This window comes from Zosterops lateralis (assembly GCF_965231275.1).
Source record: "Zosterops lateralis genome assembly, chromosome: 4".
Taxonomy (NCBI): Eukaryota; Metazoa; Chordata; class Aves; order Passeriformes; family Zosteropidae; genus Zosterops; species Zosterops lateralis.
Window position 1 is genome coordinate 70,991,393 of NC_139765.1, and position 20,297 is coordinate 71,011,689.

The window sequence follows — 20,297 nt, forward strand, 5'->3', positions numbered from 1 at the left end:
CAGAGAAAACACCTTAACGGTGTTCAGCAAAGTCCTGAACAGCACGTGGGCACTCCTAATGCTGCTTAGACAGCAGTCAGCAGCCCAAGCCCTCCCAAACGTCCTACCAAAGTCAGCTCAGGGGCTGTAAACTCAGAATTTAGCCACAAAATCTCCTTAGTCATCTAAAGCTCATTTTCTGTGCATGCCCAGACAGCCTTCCCTAAGCTGTCAGCTGCACCAGGGTTCCTCCACAGGCAGCATTCCTGGGGCTGTCACACTCAGCTGTCACTGCCAGCCTCCCCAGCTCTCCTCTGTCAGTCCCCAACCCATCTCTGCCGCTGCTGTCCTTCCCCGTCACTGAAGATCAAGCCACTGCAGTTGATGGTGCTTCAGGCACCCTTTGGTCCCTCCAAAAGCCAATGCCTGAGCTTTGCCTGTTGATGCATTCCTTGGATTTCACTAACTGCATTGACTCGACCTCCACCGAGGACAGCAGGGACCCAAACACGCACTTGTCACACAGACAACAGCATTGGAAGGTCCTAAAAATGAGACAAGGTGGTGACAGCCCATAATGAGAGAAAACACAAAAAGGCCTCCCCAGCACAGGAAACCAAGGTTCCTGTCTTCTGTTACCTGTCCCAGGAGCTGTGGTGGTGGGTGCCTCTTTGCTGTCAGGTTGTGACATTGGAGTAGTGGTGAGGGACAGGGATCCAACGGGAGTGGTAACAGCAGTGCCATTGCTTCCAGAACTGGTGGAAGGCGCTGGTGCCTGGGCATCTGTAGAACTGGAAGAAGGAGGCTGCTTGGTGGTACATTGGGCAGGAGGGACAACACACTCCTTGGAGCTTTGGGGAGGGTTAGTCTTCACCACTGTGGTGCTCACAGTGGTGTTAGGCAAATAACTCAAAGTCTGGTTTCCCTGAGGTTGTGTGGTGGGGACGGATGTGCCACCAGACCCTGCAACTCCTGGAGGACTGGCTTTATCAGTGGTGGTGGGTTTTTCAGCAGCATGAGTGGTCTCCGAGCTTCCTGTAGTGGCTGCAGCACCACTGAGCTGCTGGGGAGGAGTGGAGTTTGCAGCAGGGGTGGCAGCATTCTGTGTTAAGCTGTCCTGCCCAGACAGGAACGGGGTGGGGGTGGTAGTCGATGCTGTGGAGCTGGTCCTCCCGGTTGTGGTGGGTGTTGTGGTTGCGGGCGGTGTTGGCGGGGGTGTGACAGTGGTGGATGCAGCAGGGATGGGTGGTGTCACAGGGGTCTGAGTGGTTCCTTGCCCAGTGGTGGCGGAGTTGGTGGTTAGGGCTATGGTAGGGGATAATGCAGTGGTGGCTGGTGTCCTTGTGGTTGTTGTAGTGATGGTCGTTGCAGGGGCTTCTGTGGTATTGGTGATTTTTGTGGTACTGGTGATTTTTGTGGTAGTGGTGATTTCTGCGGTCTTGGTGGTTTCTTTGATGTTGGCGGTGGTTAAAGCAGGTGTTGGGGTTTGTACTGGGTCATCCTGAGAGTTGACACCTGAGGAAAAGCAAAAATGCCAAGGTAAATGCAGAACTAAGGAAATTGCCATTGGTTCCCCCCTCAGAACATGTATTTGTGGAAGTGAACACTGGCGTAAACCACGAGTCATTCGCTCAGGGCTTCCCTCTCGCTCTCCAAAGTCATATCAAACTCTGTGTTCTGGTATCACTGAGTCCAGCAGGAAACAGAGCAGAGGAGGACAAGAGGAACCTCCAAACGTAGCCAAGCTCACAGGACTTCAGAGCAAGAGCAAGAAGACAAGACCTGCTGGGTCTCAGGATGCAGGTCTCCCTCAGATGGCAGGTCCACCAGCTTCCATGCAAAGCCCTGCAAGTGGTTCCCAAAATAAAGCAGATCCCCCAAGGGATGCACTGACTGCAAGTGTCCATCCCTGTTATGAGGGTCTCCCACATCCCTGACGGGATAAGGTGACACAGAATCACAGAATCATTAAGGTTGGAAAAGACCTCCAAGATCATTAAGCCCAATTACCTCACATTGATAATCATTAAGTCCAAACAATTACCTCACAACAATTGCACACCACATGCAAAGAGATCTGTGTTTGGTTTCTGAAGAATACTTTAGACTTTCAAAGGATGAAGCTGTTCCTCAGTGGGGGATGCAGCTGAAGGACAACTCTCCTGACAAGAGAGAACTCTCCCACAGCAGAGAGCTCTGCAACGTGCTGCAATGCCAAAATAGGGTATTTTTACTGCTAAATCAGTATAAAAACCTGGGTCTGTTCTTCTGTTTCTAATCACTGCAGGAGCTCCATCAGTGGCCACAGAAAGTTTCCCCACATGGTGACCACAAGTTCTGGGCTTTTCTCAAATTCACCCCTGGAAAAGTTTGACCAATTTTTCACCTTTCAGGAAAAATGGGCTGAGCCACTTTTATCCACGGATCCCTCTGGAGTCCAGGCAATGACCTGATTTGGGGAGAAGGTTCTTCCTTCTGAGGACTGTGCAGAAAAACTGCTATATTTATTTTTTTCCCCATAAAGAACTCATATATTATTTCCAACCCTCCAAAACAGGAATCACACTTCCAAAGATGCATTTTTACCCTAATGCTGCTCTCCAGAGATCTGCTTTGTTCTTCCCTGCTGGCACATAGGCAAAGTTTCTTCTCTCATAGAGCCTGGCTATTGACACTGGTTGTGCATCAAAGATCTGATGAAGCTCAAGTTTCTGGTGAGAAAATTCAGCTCCACCATGCCAGGATCTGGCTTGAGAAGGAGTTGGATTTGGGGAGTGGGATTTGGGAGGCTGCAACAAATTTGAGTTCCTGTGGGGAGAGAGTGGGTTTGGAGGAGGCAGAGGAGCTACAGCTGGGCCTTGCATAGGCATCCAAACAGGGAAAGGAAAGGAAAGGAAAGGAAAGGAAAGGAAAGGAAAGGAAAGGAAAGGAAAGGAAAGGAAAGGAAAGGAAAGGAAAGGAAAGGAAAGGAAAGGAAAGGAAAGGAAAGGAAAGGAAAGGAAAGGAAAGGAAAGGAAAGGAAAGGAAAGGAAAGGAAAGGAAAGGAAAGGAAAGGAAAGGAAAGGAAAGGAAAGGAAAGGAAAGGAAAGGAAAGGAAAGGAAAGGAAAGGAATATAGAATATTTCAGTTGGAATGGACCTACACTGATCAGCTCACACAACTGCCTGACCAGTTCAGGGGAGTCATAGTACCACAGACTGATTTAGGTTGGAAGGGACCTCAAAGATCATCCCATTCCAACCCCTCCTGCTGTGGGCAGGGACACCTTCCACTATCCCAGGGTGCTCCAAGCTCTGTCCAAACTGACCTTGAATGTTTCCAGGGATGGGGCAGCCACAGCTTCTCTGGACAACCTGTGCCAGGGCCTCACCACCCTCCCAGCCAAGAATTTCTTCCCAATATTCCATCTAACCCTGCTCTCTGTCACTTTAAAGCCAACACCCCTTGTCCTATCACCCCATGCCTTTGTGAAAGTTCAGATCTCCTCCCAAAACATGGTTTCCCCACAGGCCACCAGGAGCAGCCACTCCTGGAAGCACAATCAAGATGTGAGTGTAACTGAAAGTAGCAGCACGAATTATTTTAGGAAACACTTGGCTTGTGAGAAAACATTTCCATTACATCTGCAGGAAAAGGGCTTTTGTGAAGATAAGTCACATTTCCTATGGGCTGACCACTGTCTGAGGGAGAAGAAGAGGCAAAGAAGTAAAACACCATCACAGGGTCCTGACAGATAAACCCCAGGTGCCAAAATTAGGAGGGAATTTTGACCTACCACCTCCTCAGTTGTGTTATCAATTTGTGTGGTTTGAATTGATGGTTGCACCAAGCTGGGGAGAGACCAGGCATCCAGTGAGCCTCAAAATGAGTCTGACCCATAAATAGGGTGTGAAAGTTTGACAGGGGGGCTGACAACAAAAGAGGCACAAAAAAAAAATCCGCTAAAGGTAGAAACGACACAAAAGAGACATAAAGAAAGAAAGGGTTGGAAGGAAGGAAGGAGGAAATCCCTTGCTGCTCTTGTTTCCTCTTCATGCCCCGGCCTCACCTCACAGGGGCAGAATTAAAGGCTCCAAAGAGAGGTCAAAAAGACAATTCAATTCAACTCAGTCCAAGAGAAGGGGACAGGACCTTGCTTTGGCTCTAGGCCAGTCCTGGTGGCCAGCTGGGACCACTCTGTGATCCAAGGAACCAGGATCTCTGCCCCAGCACTTCCCTGTCCCACCCAGGGGAGACACAGACAGGATTTTACCACTTTTAGCAAAGAAACTGAGGGCAAAAGTCCAAAGCAAGAGGTTGTTCTGCTGATGGAGAGATCTGGTGAGATCCTCCAGGCTTGTCCTGGCTGGGGTGGTAGCACATAGAGTGACATAAGCCTCAAAAAAATGACAGGGAGAAGAACCAAGACTCAAGTTGGTGCCCAAAAATCTCATTAGTGTTTCGTCTTTCTGTATCTCTGCATCCACTCCAAGTGCTCCTCTTCAACAAGGTCAAGAGATGTTAAAAAATCCATTTATTCTTCCTCACCAAGCCAGGACCAGTGATTTAAGTGGGATCAAGCATCATGGACTGGACCTAAACACACCAGTGGAAAGTAGCTGTGGCTACAGCTGGGTGAGATCCTGTCCCACAGAGCAACAAAATCCATCTCTATACTTCTCCTGCAGGTTTTTGGGCACCTTTCTGTCAGCAAAATTTACCTTTTCTATCCTGCTGCATTAAATTAAACTGTTTTCTCCCTGCTGCTGCACAAAGTGCTGCTGCAGTCACAGGGCTCAATACATTCCTGCAGTTTCATTGCTCTCAGCTTAATGTCGTTTGTCCAGGGACTCTGTCTCACTGCAGATTTGGGAAAAAAAAAAAGGCATTTCATTTAGAAAAAATGCATTTTTTTGGGTACCTTGCAGGATCACCACCCACAGAAGACCTGGCTTAGGCAAACCCATTGCAAACTTAATTCTGAAGCAGAGACAACTACAGAACGAGCACCACAGTCCCAGGAGTCACTGCTTTCCTTCCATGTGTACTGTATCTCTTTCAAATGCCAGAAAATGTTGGATTTTTTTTTTTTTTTAATCTCTTCCTCCCTCACTGGCCACCTGTGCCAAATTTCAGTGGTGGACTCAGGGGTAATAACTGGTAACGAGCCCCTGTTTGCCTGGGCTGGTGGCCAGCATTGCCTGACAACTGTCCCCAACAGAAGAAATGAAAAGGATCTGGTTGAAGGAGGAGGAAACCCCTGGTAAGAACAGCCAGAGAGGACAGGATTATTTTTGGGCCCCCTTCAGCATGAAAATCACTCACAAAAGATACAGTAAGTCCTTTTGCAGGGAACAAGTGATCCCTTCACGCCGTGAGCCCCAGAGATAAAAGGATTTAAGGCATCTATGAGAGAGGAGGAGGAGGATGGAGGAGAGACCCTGCAAGTTATCACTCCCCTTACCTAGAGAAGACCCTTCTCAAAAAAAAAAACCCACTTGAATTTCAGCCAGAGTCCCTCACCCTGTTTTCCAGAAGGCAGTAAAAACACCTGCCCCTGACCTTCCTGGCTGCATTTTGGCACGCCAAGGCCGCTTTTTCAATTTCACTTTTCTGGACCGTCCCCAATTCCCCATTTTAGGGAAGATGAGATCAATTTAGCAGCTGATGGGGGTATTTTGGCAGCACTTGGCTGCAATGAATCTAAAGGTTGATCTGCACTTGTCTTCTTGCATTTATCCCTCAGAAAATCCAAAGCTCTGGAGCTGGGTGTGGGGTGGATCCGTGGGAGGAGGGCGCGAGCCCTCCGCGCATCCACGGCCAAACGGGAGGAAATGAGTCCGCTGCACAAACATGATTTCATGTCCGGATACGTGTATCCCATGGCCCGGCCTGCGATACAGAGTGTCTGGGATGGGCACAGCCAGGAGGGGAGACAGCTTTCCCTTAGGGCTGGTTACCCAGATGGGCTTGTTGGGCCCATGGGGGAGGCTGGAATCACCCCCGTGTGCAGTGGTGGGTGGGGATGGAGTGGGAGTTCTCTGGTCAGGGGCTGGTGGGATGTGAAAAGGCACCCAAAATGTAAAAGGAAAGGTGAGCTGATTTGTGCCAGCATAGCTCCTCACAAGGGTAATTACAAACATGGCTTTGAACTGCTGTGTACCACTCTAACCCTGACCCTTGAGATGCTGTGCAGCACCTCTAACCACAAACTCGTGGAATCACAGAATGGTTTTGGTTAAAGGGGACCTTAAGGGCCCTCTAGTCCAATCCTCTGCCATGGGCAGGGACACTGTCCACTACCCCAGGGTGCTCCAACCCTTGGCCTTGAACACTTCCAGGGATGCAGCAGATGCAACTTCTCTGAGAGCCTCATCACCCTCACAGGGAGAAATTTCCTACTAATATCTGATCTAATTTCCAACAAATGTCTAATCTAAAGTGTCTCCCTTTAGGTTAAAGTGTGTTTAGATTAAAGTGTCTAAAGTTTAACCGTGCCAAGGAGTGATGCTCTGGTTGTAACCTCAGTGCAGTGAGTACGTGGAGTTTTTCAGGCTGGGGAAGGCACTCAAGGGAGAAGCTTTTTGGAAAGGTCAAGGCTTGGAGCGTGAAAAGCGAATCAAACAGGCTCCAAATGCAAAGTGAAAGGACATGTCCCCGTCCATCCTTCCACAGCCCACCCAAAGCCAGCAATTAATTCCCTCTCCACGCAGCTCCTCTGATTAATTCCCTGCCCAACAGCTTCCCGCTTCCTATTTTGGTAACGCCTCCCCCGTCTCTCCCCCCGTGTCCACCTTGTAGAAACGGCTCAGACATTGGCTGAAATTCTATTAATAGTGAGAAAAGGAAGCTCAGAAGAATAACTGAGGAAATGGTGGGTGACACACCCCAGGCCAGCAGGCTGAGCCCGGCTCGGAGCCTTACGCCAGCCGGCTCCTGCTCCTCCCAAGGCGGGATGAGAAAGCCCAGGGAAGAGGAAGGGATGTGAGCCAGGCCCTGAGGAAGTTCCTATTTTCCTCTTTTTTTTTTTTTTTTTTTTTTTTTTGCAGCCTTTCCTGATTGAACAGGGGCAGCGGGTTGAGTTCATCAAAGGCAAAGCAAGGGCTGAGGTGGCCTTTCCTAGGGGACAGTGTTGGCCAAAGTGACTGAGGAAGCTCCTGGGCTTTTCTTTGCCTTGCAAGAAACTCCTGGGAGCAAGGAGGGTTTTATCCACCCTCTGCAATGCAGCCATGTCTGAGGTGCAGCAGAGCCCAGCCACTGCAGAGGACAGGAAATCTGTCACCTCCTTTTGAAACTGTGAGAGGGATCAGATTGGCAGAATATCACAGAGAAGTGCTATTTATCCTGGAATTTAGCTGGGCCACTGGAGCAAGTGGTTACTGCACAGGGTTTTTCATTTTGTCTGTGCAGAGGCTCTTTCCCTTCCATCATCTTAGGGATAGATGGGATCCAAACAGGGTCTTCCTGAGCTGTCTGAGGAGATTTTAGTGAGGAATGTGTTACAAGGATGGTTTACACACCACCCTGGCACTCTCCATGTCTTAAGATGCTTTCCTAATGTGCATCACCCAACCCCTCTGCTGCCAGCCTCACCATCAGTTTTATGAAATGGCTTCACCCAAGCCAAAGACCAACTTGGCTTCCAGGGTTAGAGAATGGGGAAAGATCCAACAGCAGCTGCCAGAGCATTTGCCTCTAATCCAACAGTCCAATCATCCAGTGCAGACATATCCTCTCCAAACCCCTGCCAGAATAAAATCTGCTGCAGAAGAGTTTTGAGAGAATTGCTCTGCAAAATGCTGAAGTTGAGACCTACTGGCTGGGTCTAATTAGTGCTGCAATAACACTTGGGGAGAGGCTGCATCAAAGAAGTGTGAGCAGCAGGTCAGGGGAGAAGATTCTTGGCTGTGAGGGGGGTGAGGCCCTGGAACAGGTTGCCCAGAGAAGCTGTGGCTGCCACTGGATCACTGGAAGTGTCCAAGGCCAGGCTGGATGGGGCTTGGAGCACCCTGGGATAGTGGAATGTGTCCCTGCCCTTGGCACAGGGGTTAGAATTAGACGACCTTTAAGGTCCTTTCTGAACCAAACCATTCTATGGTTCTATGAAATGAGTGTGCCTGGAGTCTAATTCAAAGCCACTGAGTTTATTGTCAGCAGGGAACCTCCTTTGCCCTGCTGTGAAAAGACCCTATTGTGAAAAAAACTCTTCAAATTGCTGCTGTTTAGCTCGTGTGTGGAAGTGACAGTGACTTTGAGGCAATAATGCTGACAAGTGCCCTCTTCTCTGCTGTCAAACTGAAGGAATCTGCAGTCACAGCCTCTGCCCTGAAAACCCTTCCCAATAAACCCTTACTGTCTGGACATGGAGCAGGGCAGAAGGGAGAAATGGATGTGCTTCAAGCCCCAAGCAGTTTTGCCTCATCTCCAGATGGAGAGGAGTATCCAGGGCTTTCCACTCTACTGCCAGCCTGGGGATACCCCTTGGCAGGAGATCTGGGGCAACCCTCACTGCATCTTAGCATCATCTTGAGGACTCTAAGTCTGCAGCATTTTGCAGTGAGTCATGTCCCTATAGTATCCCAAAGGCCACTCTGCTTCCAGAACTGGGGAAAATTCAGTTTTCCCTAATCCAAACTGGGAAAAATTAAGTTTTTCCTTATTTTTACCAAGTACAGGTAACCCTGAAGCCCAAAGAGCAGGACTTGAAGCAAGCCTCATGTGAACTTTGACTGCTTCCTCCTCTCTGTTAGATCTGCCTGGCTTTATTTTATTCACACACAGCCTTTAAACCTCCTTGGTTTCAACAAGGAAACCCACCAGCAGCCTGATACACTTTTCCTGCCAGGACTGCAACAAATGTCCCCAGAATCCAGATTTTGATGAACCAGCATTTTCTGATGACAAACTTGCTTCATTAACAAATTCCCCATCAGCTCTTTCTGCAAGTGTTTGAGCCAGCTCAGCTCGTCTGCTGTTTCATTTGGAAGTACAACAAATATTAAAAATAATCATCCCAAGGCAGACCTCCCCACACTCCTCTTTCCCTGCAGCCCTGACTTGTCTCCTCTTTGCTCTCTAAATACCACATTTAGGGAGGCAGAAATGGGTTCATTTGCTGCACTAATTAATGACCAGACAGTGGATTGGAGGGAGCAGGAATATCTCAGTGTCCTTCACTCCCACCTTCTCAAAAACATTGTTGTTGAATTATCCTTCATGCCACGCTTGGACCTCTCCTGAATTTGTCCTCAGAGTCAGGGGTTTAGCAGAAATTTGCCATCAGTGGCATTTTTCCCTCAAGTGAACCCAGCTGGTCCATCCCAGGTTGTTCTGCATCCCATGGCCAGCTCCAGCTAGAGGTGAGGAATGCCAGCAGTGGGAAGTCCAGCCTTTCTTACAGATAAACATAGGACATCCTATTTAGGATTTTGTCTCCACGACTCTTCTCATGGAAAATCTCTGGCTATCTAAAAAAGTGAAGGGGAAAGACAAAAAAATCATCAGGAGGAGACAGGAAGACCACTGTGGAAAATGAAAGCTTTGAAATCCTTCACAGGAGGTTGCCAAGGAGTCAAACAAACACAAACACACGTGCCCACCTCTTATCCATGCAAACCACAGGTATTTTTCACCACTAAGCCTGGAAATAATCCTCTTTCCATCAGGGGAAAGGGGATATTTTCATGCCATCCATGATGGGATTTTTAAGGGACCTGGCTGCTGCCCTGCACCCTTCCCAGGCTGCAGGATGAGCTGGGGTCTCTGCAGCCAGGAACACCAGGAACACCTCATTGTGTAGGAAACAGAATTGGAGCTGCTGGAGAGGAAATTGTGGAGCATGAGCCAAAAATGCCTCACGTCCTAGTCTGACCAGGCTCTCCAAAACAGAGCATGGCCACACTCCTATCCTCTCCTGAATCCTTTATACCACTGGTGTGGAGCTATCCCATGACAACCTTGCTGCTTTGGAGGAGGATTTGTGGCTTGTATCAAGGGGGCATCAATCACCCCTGGCTGAAGGACAAGGTGTCTGGAACATTTAGCCCTGAGACCCCTCTATTTCTGCAAAAGTCACACAGGACTTTGGAAGAAACTCAAGGTTTACACCGAGTAATGGGCCAGAAAATCTCTCTGGATCAAGGTAAAGGGCAGGTGACTCTGCCCCAAGGTAGTGGTTGTGAGTCAACATAACACTGAAAACTGCAGGAAAGCTTAAGAATACATAACTCTGTTATACACTGAATATCTGGGGATTTTCTTTAATGTTGTTACTCTGAGATGGTCTTTCAGGATTTTGTCTGTGAACATGAGCACTAAAAATGCCTTTTTTTAAAAGAAAAGGCAAATAAGTTAAAAGCCTAGATTTCTCTGAATTTGGACAGGAATCTCAGGTCCATGAGAAGAACCTAAAGACTGGGGCTGCCAGATTGGGAATTCCACCTTGACCACATGAGGATCCCACCCAGCTTCACCACCTCTCTCCGGGGTGGAAGAAGGGTTGGAGGAACTTCACCACCTCTCCCCAAGGTTGAGGGCTGGGCCAGGAGTTGATTCCAGCACTAAGGAGCTGTGGAGCTGTTGGCAAGGTGGTGGGAAGGAGACCTTTGGAGAAGCCAACACTGGGAAGTGCTTGGCCAAAGCATCAGCTTTGCTCTTGAGGGCTGAACTGTCACATCCAGCAGCCCCTCCTGGGGACCTGACCTCCTTTCTCCAGCCCTGCTGCTCACCCAATGAGGGTGTCTGGGGACACAGATTTATTCATTAAGACAGAGAAAAAGTTCCTCTCTGTTCTTTTCACCCCAGAAAGATGAATAATCCCTTGCTGGCTTTTCCTGGAGGACTTCAGAGGGCTTGGGAAGGAGTGAGGATGTGAGCCTGGAGACAGGAACTGATCTTTATACAGCCTGATGGTTTGTCTGCACAGGGGCACTCAGAAAAGATTTATCTAAAATTAAAAGGAGGAATGATTTCAGAGTGGATTAGTCAAAGTGCACACAACCCACCAGGTGGCCACTCTCGTTCAGCTTTAAATCAGTCTTTTACTTAATTTAGCCCAAATGAAATAAGTGAAATCAAATCAAAGTCTCAGCTCTTAAAAAACCTGTTGAGGGGGACCTGATGCATTTTAGGAAAGTTAATTCAGGAGAAATTTGGTGATGATCTCCACAAAACAAGCTCTTAAATATTGCACTGATCAAACATCAGGGATGGGGCACACCTTCCTCCCCAGCTGAGGTTGGCCTTTCCTAATTCCTGGGCATGGAAAGCTCTGTGTGATGTCAGATTTGATGTCACATCACGGATGTCATGAGTTTAGGTTGGAACAGATGTTTAAAACCTTGTCTAACCCCCCTGCAATGAGCAGGGACATCTTCAACTAGACCAGGTTGCTCAGAGTATCATCCAAGTTGGTCTTGAACATTTCCAGAGATGGGGCACCCACAGCTTCACTGGACAAAATGTTCCAGCATCTCAGCACCCTTATCAGCAAAAAATCTCTGCCTTGTATCTAATCTAAATCAAAACTTGTTTGGTTTAAAACCATCATTCCTCGTCCTATTGCAACAGACCCTGTTAAAAAGTTTGAACGGCCACAGAAAGGCCACAATCAGGTCTCCCTGGAACTCGTTTTTTCCATGGAGAAAGGCAGGACCACAAGAAGGTGGTGGAGAGAGCACCCTACAAGTTGTGGGGTGGCACAGGAGGGGAATGAAATCCCTCACCTTGCTCTCCTCTCCAGCTGGCTGGGCCCATATCTGGGTTGATGCTGAGCAAGGCAGGGATGGAGCTGGCCCTGAGCTGCTCATCCTGCCAGCTGAAGCTCTGCCAGCTGGAGGGCACCGGGGAGGAGTTGTCACATCCGATGTCACTCAGGTTGAGTACCATGCATCAGCGACGTGTCTAGACTTTATCCATGGGTGATGAGGGCCACAGGGCTCTCGTGGAGGAGAGCTCCTGTGGGGTTGGCTGAGCAGCCAAAACTCCTCTCACTTTTTTGTGTCACTCGAATTTTTGCAGTGAGGGAGAGGAAGGGAAAAAATATTCCTTTTCTTATGGCGGAGGCTCTTTGTAAAGGAAAAGGATCAGCCCCAAGCCCAAGGAGAGACTATTGGCTTCTCTGGGACCTCACAGCTTGACAAATCAAAATCACAGAGAGGCATTAAAGCTGGTTGGCAGCAGGGATCTAATGCCCAAACTTGTGCCATCACAACCAAGGATGCCACCCCCAGCTGGAGGCCCAAGCCACAGCCCTAAGGGGCAGAAAACAAGAGGAGAGACCCTAAACCCAAAAGAATGAGGAGACCTCAGCCTGGTGACAGGCTGGTACAGGGGAGAAAATGGATTCGGGTGAGTGTGAGGTCAGTCTGTGCTGGCACACAGCGCGTTGTCCCCTGCTCCTTGCACCTCCCTTTCCTCTCCACCTCTCCCGAAGATTTACAGCAGGAACAGCCCTCGGGGAACAGCCTCTGTCACCACTGCTGGTTGTGTGGGGAGGCTGCCAGTGCCCCAGGGCCGTGCTCAGGGCAGGGCTCGGACATTGCCTGCCTATCCCCAGGACAGAACAGACCAGAGGAAAAGAGATGGTGGGGACACGATAAGGCCCAGAGCCTCACCCTCATTTGTTCACCCAGAACCTCTGATGAGTCACAAATCAGACCGAATTTACTCCCTCCATCCAGCAAATTCACATTCAAACTTTTTGGGGTCGAGAGTCATGTTTCCTTCCCCAGCCCATCTCACACACCACCCACCACCAGGCCAGGATGAGCCCAAAGAAGATGATCTGAAATATTTTGAGCTGGATGATCCTTGTGGGTCCCTTCCAGCTGGAGATACTGAGATCTTTGTGTTTATTGACACTCTAAGGTGACGTGAGAGACACAAGTGATGCCAAGTGACAGAGAAGCCACCTCCAAGAGGCACTGGTGACCCCTGTCAAGCATCCCAGCCTCTCTAAATAAAATTTCTGGGTGCTTCCTTGTTAAATATCACTCTCCAATTGTATCTGCTTTACTTCTCTTTCAGGCTATGCTGGAGACAAATTCCTCTCTGCAGGCACATCTGGGACACCTGCAAATCATCACTGACACAAAAACTTCCACCTCACGCCCCTCATCCCATGATTTTTGCAGGAGATGGATACCAGGATCCATCCCTCCACCACAATCAGTCCCCCATGACCTTGGCCAGCCAGGGTTACTGAGCCAGCAGCCCGGAGATTTCCTGTCAATGCCGTGAGGAGAGCTCCACATTTCCTTGGCATCCTTTGTGTGTCTGTGCTATTTTGGGTCCCATCTTTTATTTTTTCCCCCTCCAGTTCCACACCCACACCTCCCTCAGGGTGGGGTCTTCCCAGATAATTGGGAAGCTCTATATATATACATATGTACATGCATGAGCACCTACATATATATTTCTATAGCTGGGGCTGTGAGTGGAGCCTTTGGGATACACTGGACTTGGCAGGAGGCTCGGGGCTATTCTTTAGGTGGGGAGAGCCTCGGAAGGGAAGGACACAGCCAGCCCTCCCTCTTATTCAAAACTATTTAAAGACTGTCTGGCACTGAGTTTCTTTCCCACCAAAAGGCTTCAGTGAGGATCTGGCTTTACAGGCCCGTGTAATCTGATCAGCTTCTATTGTTGGCAAATTAGTAATTGCCTCATTATTTAACTCCCCTGAAACGGCCCGTTTTACAGAAAAAGAAATCTATTTTAGCTTTTTGTTTTGTTGTTTGTTTGTTTATTTTGTTTTTCAGGAGCACTGGGAATCAGTTTCTTTTTGAAGCACTTGTGTTCTTTGATATCTCCTATTCTTCCCCTTCTTAAAATAATACACATGATCACAGAAATCACTTATTAAAGGCACAAACAGCATGAAACCACCTTTTCCAGTGTTGTCCCAGGGCAGGACTCTCCAGCAGAGCATATTTGTTACTCAGTGGCCTTTTAGGTGGAACTGGAAGCATCACAAGTAGAGGAAGTGTCCAAGGCCAGGTTGGATGGGATTTGAGCAATCTGATCCAGAGGAAGATATTCCTGCCCGTGGCAGGGGGATAGAACAAGATGGTGTTTAAAGCCCCTTCCTACTCAAACCATTTCACAATTCCATGTTCTAGGATTTACCCCCAGGGAGGAAGGATGCTCCTGTAAGCACTGAGTGCTGGTTCACCTCCTTCCTCAGCCACAACTCTCTGAAACAACCCTCATCACACTTGTCAGCCTCTCCCTGCCTCAGTTTCCCCATCTCTACCTGCAAGAGTGGACAGATTTTGGACAGAAGGAGCTGTTTTCATTTCCAGGCTGATCCAGCACCTTTCTAACCGGGGCCCCAACCTTGGTTGGGTGCCAGAGCAATACAAATAATTACTAATAGTAAATCCCATGGGAGTCTATTACATTATGGTCCAACTTCCTCCCAAACAATTGCTCCTCTTCCTTGCTTTGTGTGTTCTTCAAAAGAAGCGGCTGCTGTGCTTTAGGGCTGGGACACTGGCCCTGGTAAACACACACCCAGCGTTCCTGCTCAGCTGGGCCTGGGCAGCACAAAGAGGAGATAAATCTGATTTAAGACAATCACACTGCAGGCAGAAAAAACCCTGAGGGTTTGATGGAAATGCCAAGGTAGCTGCACTGAACAGTGTTTGTCCTGTGGAGTCCCTTAGGGCACATTTATTCGCTGGTTTTGGGGTGACGTTACTCAGAGTGGAAATGAGAGCAAGAAAAATGAAGAGCAGAAGTATCCATTGGTCTCAGGGCTCAAAACATCTTCATTCAGAGAGCGTTGAGGGTCCTGGCGGTGCAGGAGCGCTCAACTGAGGGAAGCAGGGATTTACTGTGAGCATATTTCTTGCCAATGTTTGGACATGTCCCTGGTTTCCACCTGCACCACACCACCCAAAAAGTACATAGAGGGAAAAATGGCCCAGAAATGGGAAGAAAAATGCTCTTGGCCCACAGCTAGTGGATCAAATTGTCCTTCTAAGGGCTGCAGGGTATGGCAGCACCCCAATGCCATAGGCTTAGGTGCAATATCGAATTCCTGCAGGAGCTGGGAACACAAAATATCAAGTGTGCAACAAAAGGTGTGATGGTAACGCAGAGATATCGTTCCAAAGTGTCTTGAGTGGGCTTTGGGTGAGCTTTCTTGAGGTCCTTGGGGCCTCATTCTAACAGCTTGCTCTGCAGCATATGGTGGGATATCTCTGAGGAGGTTTTCCCATTGCCAGGACCAGGAATCCAGGTCTGCACAGCAAGTGGCAAAGTGGAGAAGGAAGAAAGGTCTTGCTTCTTAATCAGCCAACTGGCCTGACTTAATGCTGACAAAGAACAATGTCTAATTTGGTCATCCCTTCCAAGATGGAGCCTGCAAAAGCTTTAATTAGTCAATTAAAAGTGGCTTTGTCATAGGAGATGAGACACAACCGGGATCAGCCAGCTGGGTTCTTGGCTGCTGAATGACATTGTCTTTCCAGCCCAATGACCTCATTGTTAATGACTCAATAGGGGAACAATGTTGTCCACCCAGCAGCCCAGCAAGGAGTGAGATTCCTGCGTGGTTACAGCTGAGCAGAAGAGCATGGGAAGTTGTGGGATGTCACCGGGTTGGGGACACAACGCTTTGCGCTCAGTAGGTTTCGGTGGCGTGGTTGCGTGCTGAGAAACTCCAGAAAAAAAAAAAAAAAAAAAAAAAAAAAAAAAATATATATATATATATATATATATGAAAAAAAAAAAAAATACAGCACACAACAAGGGTCATACTCAGCTCCACAAAAACTCCCTAGACAGGTAGTGAGTTTGAGAACAAAGAGATTCAGTGGTCAGGGAGGAAAAACCTAAATGGTGTCTAGAAGGAATCAGAGCTTACACCCAGGGTGGTTTGGATGGAACAGACCCTGTCCATGTCACCTGTTGAGCTCAGGGCTTTGCTGGCATCTCCCTGCCACCAAAACATCTCCCTTGCCATCAAATCCTTCTCTCCAGGGCAGTGCCTGGAGGTTGTGCTGCAGGGAAGGCCATGGCAGGGCAAGGGAAGGGAGCAAAGGAAGCAGGAAGGAAGAAGGAGCTGCATCCCCTCCCTGCTGCTCCTGCTGCTAATCATCCTCCTCTTTCTCCTGAGAGAGGCCATCAGGTCTACAAAGATGAGGTTGAGTTCTCATCTTGGAGGGGATCCACAGAGGTGAGTGGCAGCTCTGGGTACAGCAGGGAGCTCTGGGGCTGGGCTTGGTGAAAATTTCCAAATTCTTCTGCTCCTGGGGTGGCAGACACCAGGTCCTGTTTTGGGAAACTCTGACATGCCAGCCTGGGCATTTCCTTTAGGAAACTGAGCTGGAATCATGGTGGGGTTGGAGATGGGAGGAGAGGGCAGGGACATGATGGGACCCACAGAAAGCCACCAGCAGAGAGAGGAGGGAGAGAATACTAAACTGGGATTCAGGGGGTGCTGCTGGTTGTAATCCTGGAGTGAAGATGGAGCCCCTAGTCTGGAGAAGGCTGCAGCTACATGAACATTCCTGACATGTTTGCAAGTGATCCCTGGCCAAATCAAAGCAGGGCTTTGCTGCCAAAACCACCTGAAAACAGCATCCCTGATTACAGCTAGGCAGAAGAGACAGCTGAAAAATCCCCACACAAATTTCAAATGCTCATTTGGAGAAGCACAGTCAGCTGTGCAAATATATCCTCTCACTGCCCCGAGCCCCATCTCATCCTGACATCCCTGGAAATTATAATTGAATAAAATGCTGCTGGACACCACTCAGAAATCAAGCCCTGCTGACCATGGAGGCAAGAAGGAGCTGAGCCATCAAAAGCAAATGACAACTTCTAGCAATGTTCATTGATAATTCTCAGTAATTGATTGTTGTTTGCTTTGACTTCTTAGCAACAGATTGCTTTAAATAATTAATAATTTTCAAGTCTATGTACTGCAGGCACTGCTCAGTGGTGCAGCCATGCTCCTACCCCTGGTGGCTGGCACAGAATCATCACAAAAATCACACAATACTTTGGGTTGGAAGGGACCTTCATTATCATCTCATTCCAGCCTTCCTGCCATGGACATTGACACCTCCCACTAGACCAGAGCTCCACTCAGCCTGGCCTGGAATTGCTCTGCTTCTCCATCACCAGTCCCTCCCAGCACCCAACCCCCCAGTGTGGGCCACAATGTCTCTGAGGAGAAGCTGAAATGCTCAAATGATCCAAACCAACAGCACCAGGTCCTTTTCCCAGGAAGTTTCTGCACAGCAGAGCAGCCAAATAAACAGGACACTTGCTGGGATCCAGACACTGGGACTAAGGATGATGCAGCAGATAGCAAAGTCCTGTGCTGCTGCAGGATTCAAATCAGCTCTCCCAAACAGGAGCAGAAACAGAGTTGGAGGAAATCAAGATGTGGAGCAAATCCCCTTCTTGCAAACAGCCCTGATGCTTAGAGGGCAGCCCAAACCTGTTGTGGAGATGAGTTACAGCATCAGGACATTCAGATGCTGGGCCTTCACCCCTGGGAAGATGGCTCAAATCCAAATCCAAGTAGATTCAAAAGCTGATCCTTATTACTACAGAACAAATTCCTTATTCCTAATCCAGATTATCAAGCAGAGGGCTCCTTCTTTCCCCACTCCTGGCAGTTTCATGGCAACAACCATAACAAGACTGGGAAAACTTGCAGCTCTGGCTCTGGGGAGTCCTGAGAGATGCAGGTGGCACCAGGTTCCTGTAACAAGACATTTCTCACCTTTTGTGAGGAGAAAAATGGGAAATCTGCCCACAGGCACAACTTTCCACCTCAGCAAAGAATAGTCTTGGTGTTTAAAACAGGGGCTGAGAGATCTGAGGGTCTCAGAAATAAATTCTAATAAATATTATCTCCAATATTTCCTTTCTAAAAAAATATTCCTCTAAGAAATAAATTCCTGATGCAGGGATGCTTCTAATTTCTTCAGACACAGGCTGTGAGCATCTGATCTTGTCAGATTTGAGCAGAGCCAAAATCTTACAGCCCTTTCTCTCTTGTCCCTCTGTGGGGTGAGTGCCTCTGCTCAAACCAAGTCAAAATCCTTGCAGGAACAGCTCAGGGGCTGCACTTTCCTTATCCTTCCCCTCACTGTGATGAGTGCCAGCCTTCAGGACAGGACTAAATAAATAAATAAATGAATAAATAAAGTGGGATCCCAAAAACACTCTCCGAAATTCAGCTTCAAAGGTAGTTCCCCTACAGTAGTTTCCTTGTTCTGCTCCTCCTCACCCAATCCACTTTATCAACACTCCTCTCCCAGCACCTCAGGGTACCAATCTGACCAGCCAAGACAGAGATAAACCCCTGCCCCAAAACTGCTTCTGAGCCGGATTAGAAGGGAACCCTCCCTAAAAGGCCAGCTGGGCTTGGGGCATCCCTGGAGTGCTGCTCCCAGGGAAAGCAGCTTTGCCTCCATCCCCACATCGCTGCTGCTCCCCCAGCCAGCCCCCTCCTAATCAAGCCTCCTGCTAATCAGATTGGAGCCATCCTGCCAGACAAGCAAAAGGCTTTCACGGCAGACAAAGCGTGGAGCTGCAACCCTCCTCCTCCTCCTCCTCCTCCTCCTTCTCCTTCTCCTGCAACTGCTCAAACACAAACACTGCCCCAAAATAGCCGGCATTCCTTTGGCATGGCTGTCCCCACAGTGTTCCCCATCAAACCCCCAAGGCACACTCAGATTCTTTTGATAGTTTCCTGATTTTTTTTTCCTTTTCTTTCTTTCCCTCTTGCAGGATTTTGTCAGGATTTTTCTGTGTGTGAGCACAGCAGAGATACGGAGAGTACGGAGAGTCGCGCGCAGTGGGACAACTCCAGAGCTTGGCTTTGGGTCTGGTCCAAAATAACCCATTCTCCACATCACTCCCAAGAATTTCTCACCAGTGACCATCGTGCTGGGGCTCTGCACCCATCCAGAGGTCTATCCAATTGTCCATGGCATGTCCTGCAATGCTGAAAGCCTCTGTGCCACCCAGGGATTAAGTGCAGAGGCTCCTGAAGGAGCAGGAGCTGCAGGTGGGGCCAGGTCACTTTGCTTCCATCAAGGATGCTGACAAAATGCTGTGATTTTAATTTCTAACATGATCAGGGAGGAAGAGCACTGCTCCCCTGGTGTTTTCCTGTGACACCCAAACTCCTTTAAACGCCCAAAATTTTACCTGGTGCAGCTATCAGCTGCCTGTGGCCAGATGCAGTAATAGGAACACACAAACAGGTGGATTTTTTAAGAGCAGAAAACCATCTTTTTCCTGTCTCAACCCATCAGTCTGGACTCCTGCCTTTCCCTCCCCAACCCTCTGTAAAGGGCATTCATAAATCACACTGATCATCACATCCCCTACTTCTTTTGCCACCAACCCAACCTCACATTTCTACTTTTCACCACCTTCCCACCACTCCACCCTGCTTGAGCCACTTCCTTTGCCAGAATAAAAGCTTTTCCTCTTGCCAAACTGGCTGCCCTAAATCACCCCCAGCAGCTGAAGCTGTGATTTGGAGAAGCCTGGAATGGGGAGTGTGGACAGAGGTGGGTGACAGGTTTTGTCCTTCACTGGGCAGATGACACTGGGGGTGGTATTGCCCATCCTTGTTCTCATTAGGAATTTCTCAACACCATCCCATCCACTGCTGACCTTCTCCTGGCTGGAAAACTCCCCAGAAAATAATGTTTGGGGGTGAGATGGTGAATTACAGGCCAGGTTCTGATAACCACTCGCCATGGAAGAAGTTCTCAGGAGCATGGCCATCGTGGGCTGCTGCTCCTCCCAAGAGCCTGAGAGGGATTTGGACCGAGGAAATGCAGAGTGAGGGCTGCAGGAACCTTCCCAGGGTCTGTTAGTGCATCCTCCACCTTGAGCTGGGTCAAACTGCAGCTTATCAGAGACCTTTATCAGCCTAAATTGATGTGTTGGAGCAGAAGCAGATGTGTCCCTCACTGGAATGGCTTTGTGCAAAGCAGTGATGGCAGGAGTGGCAATCACAGTCACTTCAGGATTATTTTATTTTCCTTCTTTTTCTCCCCTCTGTGACTGTTGCCCTAAACAGCAAAGTTTTGTTTGCCAAACTTGCTGGGGAAAATGCTCTCATGTTGGATCAGCAAGGGGACACATCAGAACAGGCTGGATGAGGGGAATGGGCCACAATCCATCAAGGCAAGAGCTCCTCCTAATTTTTGGGAGACCAGGTTTTATCATCTAGCACCAAAAAAGAAAATTAAATATTTTGCAGTGAGACTAAACCCAGCCAGGACACCCATGGCACTTGGGGAACTCGGTTTTTCCAACAGTGAGTGGGGCTGGATTTGGATGTGAAACAAAAACAG

At 48.7% G+C, this 20,297-nt stretch overlaps 1 protein-coding gene across 4 annotated transcripts in view; it reads right to left on the reverse strand.

Annotated features, from left to right (window-relative positions):
• The window catches only part of PODXL (podocalyxin like), a 43,273-nt gene that overhangs the window by 13,715 nt on the left and 9,261 nt on the right, over window positions 1-20,297 (reverse strand). For all 4 annotated transcript variants that reach the window (XM_083859480.1, XM_083859479.1, XM_083859478.1 and 1 more), the window contains exon 2: window positions 619-1,494. In XM_083859480.1, coding sequence (XP_083715606.1) covers window positions 619-1,494 — 876 coding nt within the window. The remainder of the gene's footprint in view (window positions 1-618; window positions 1,495-20,297) is intronic.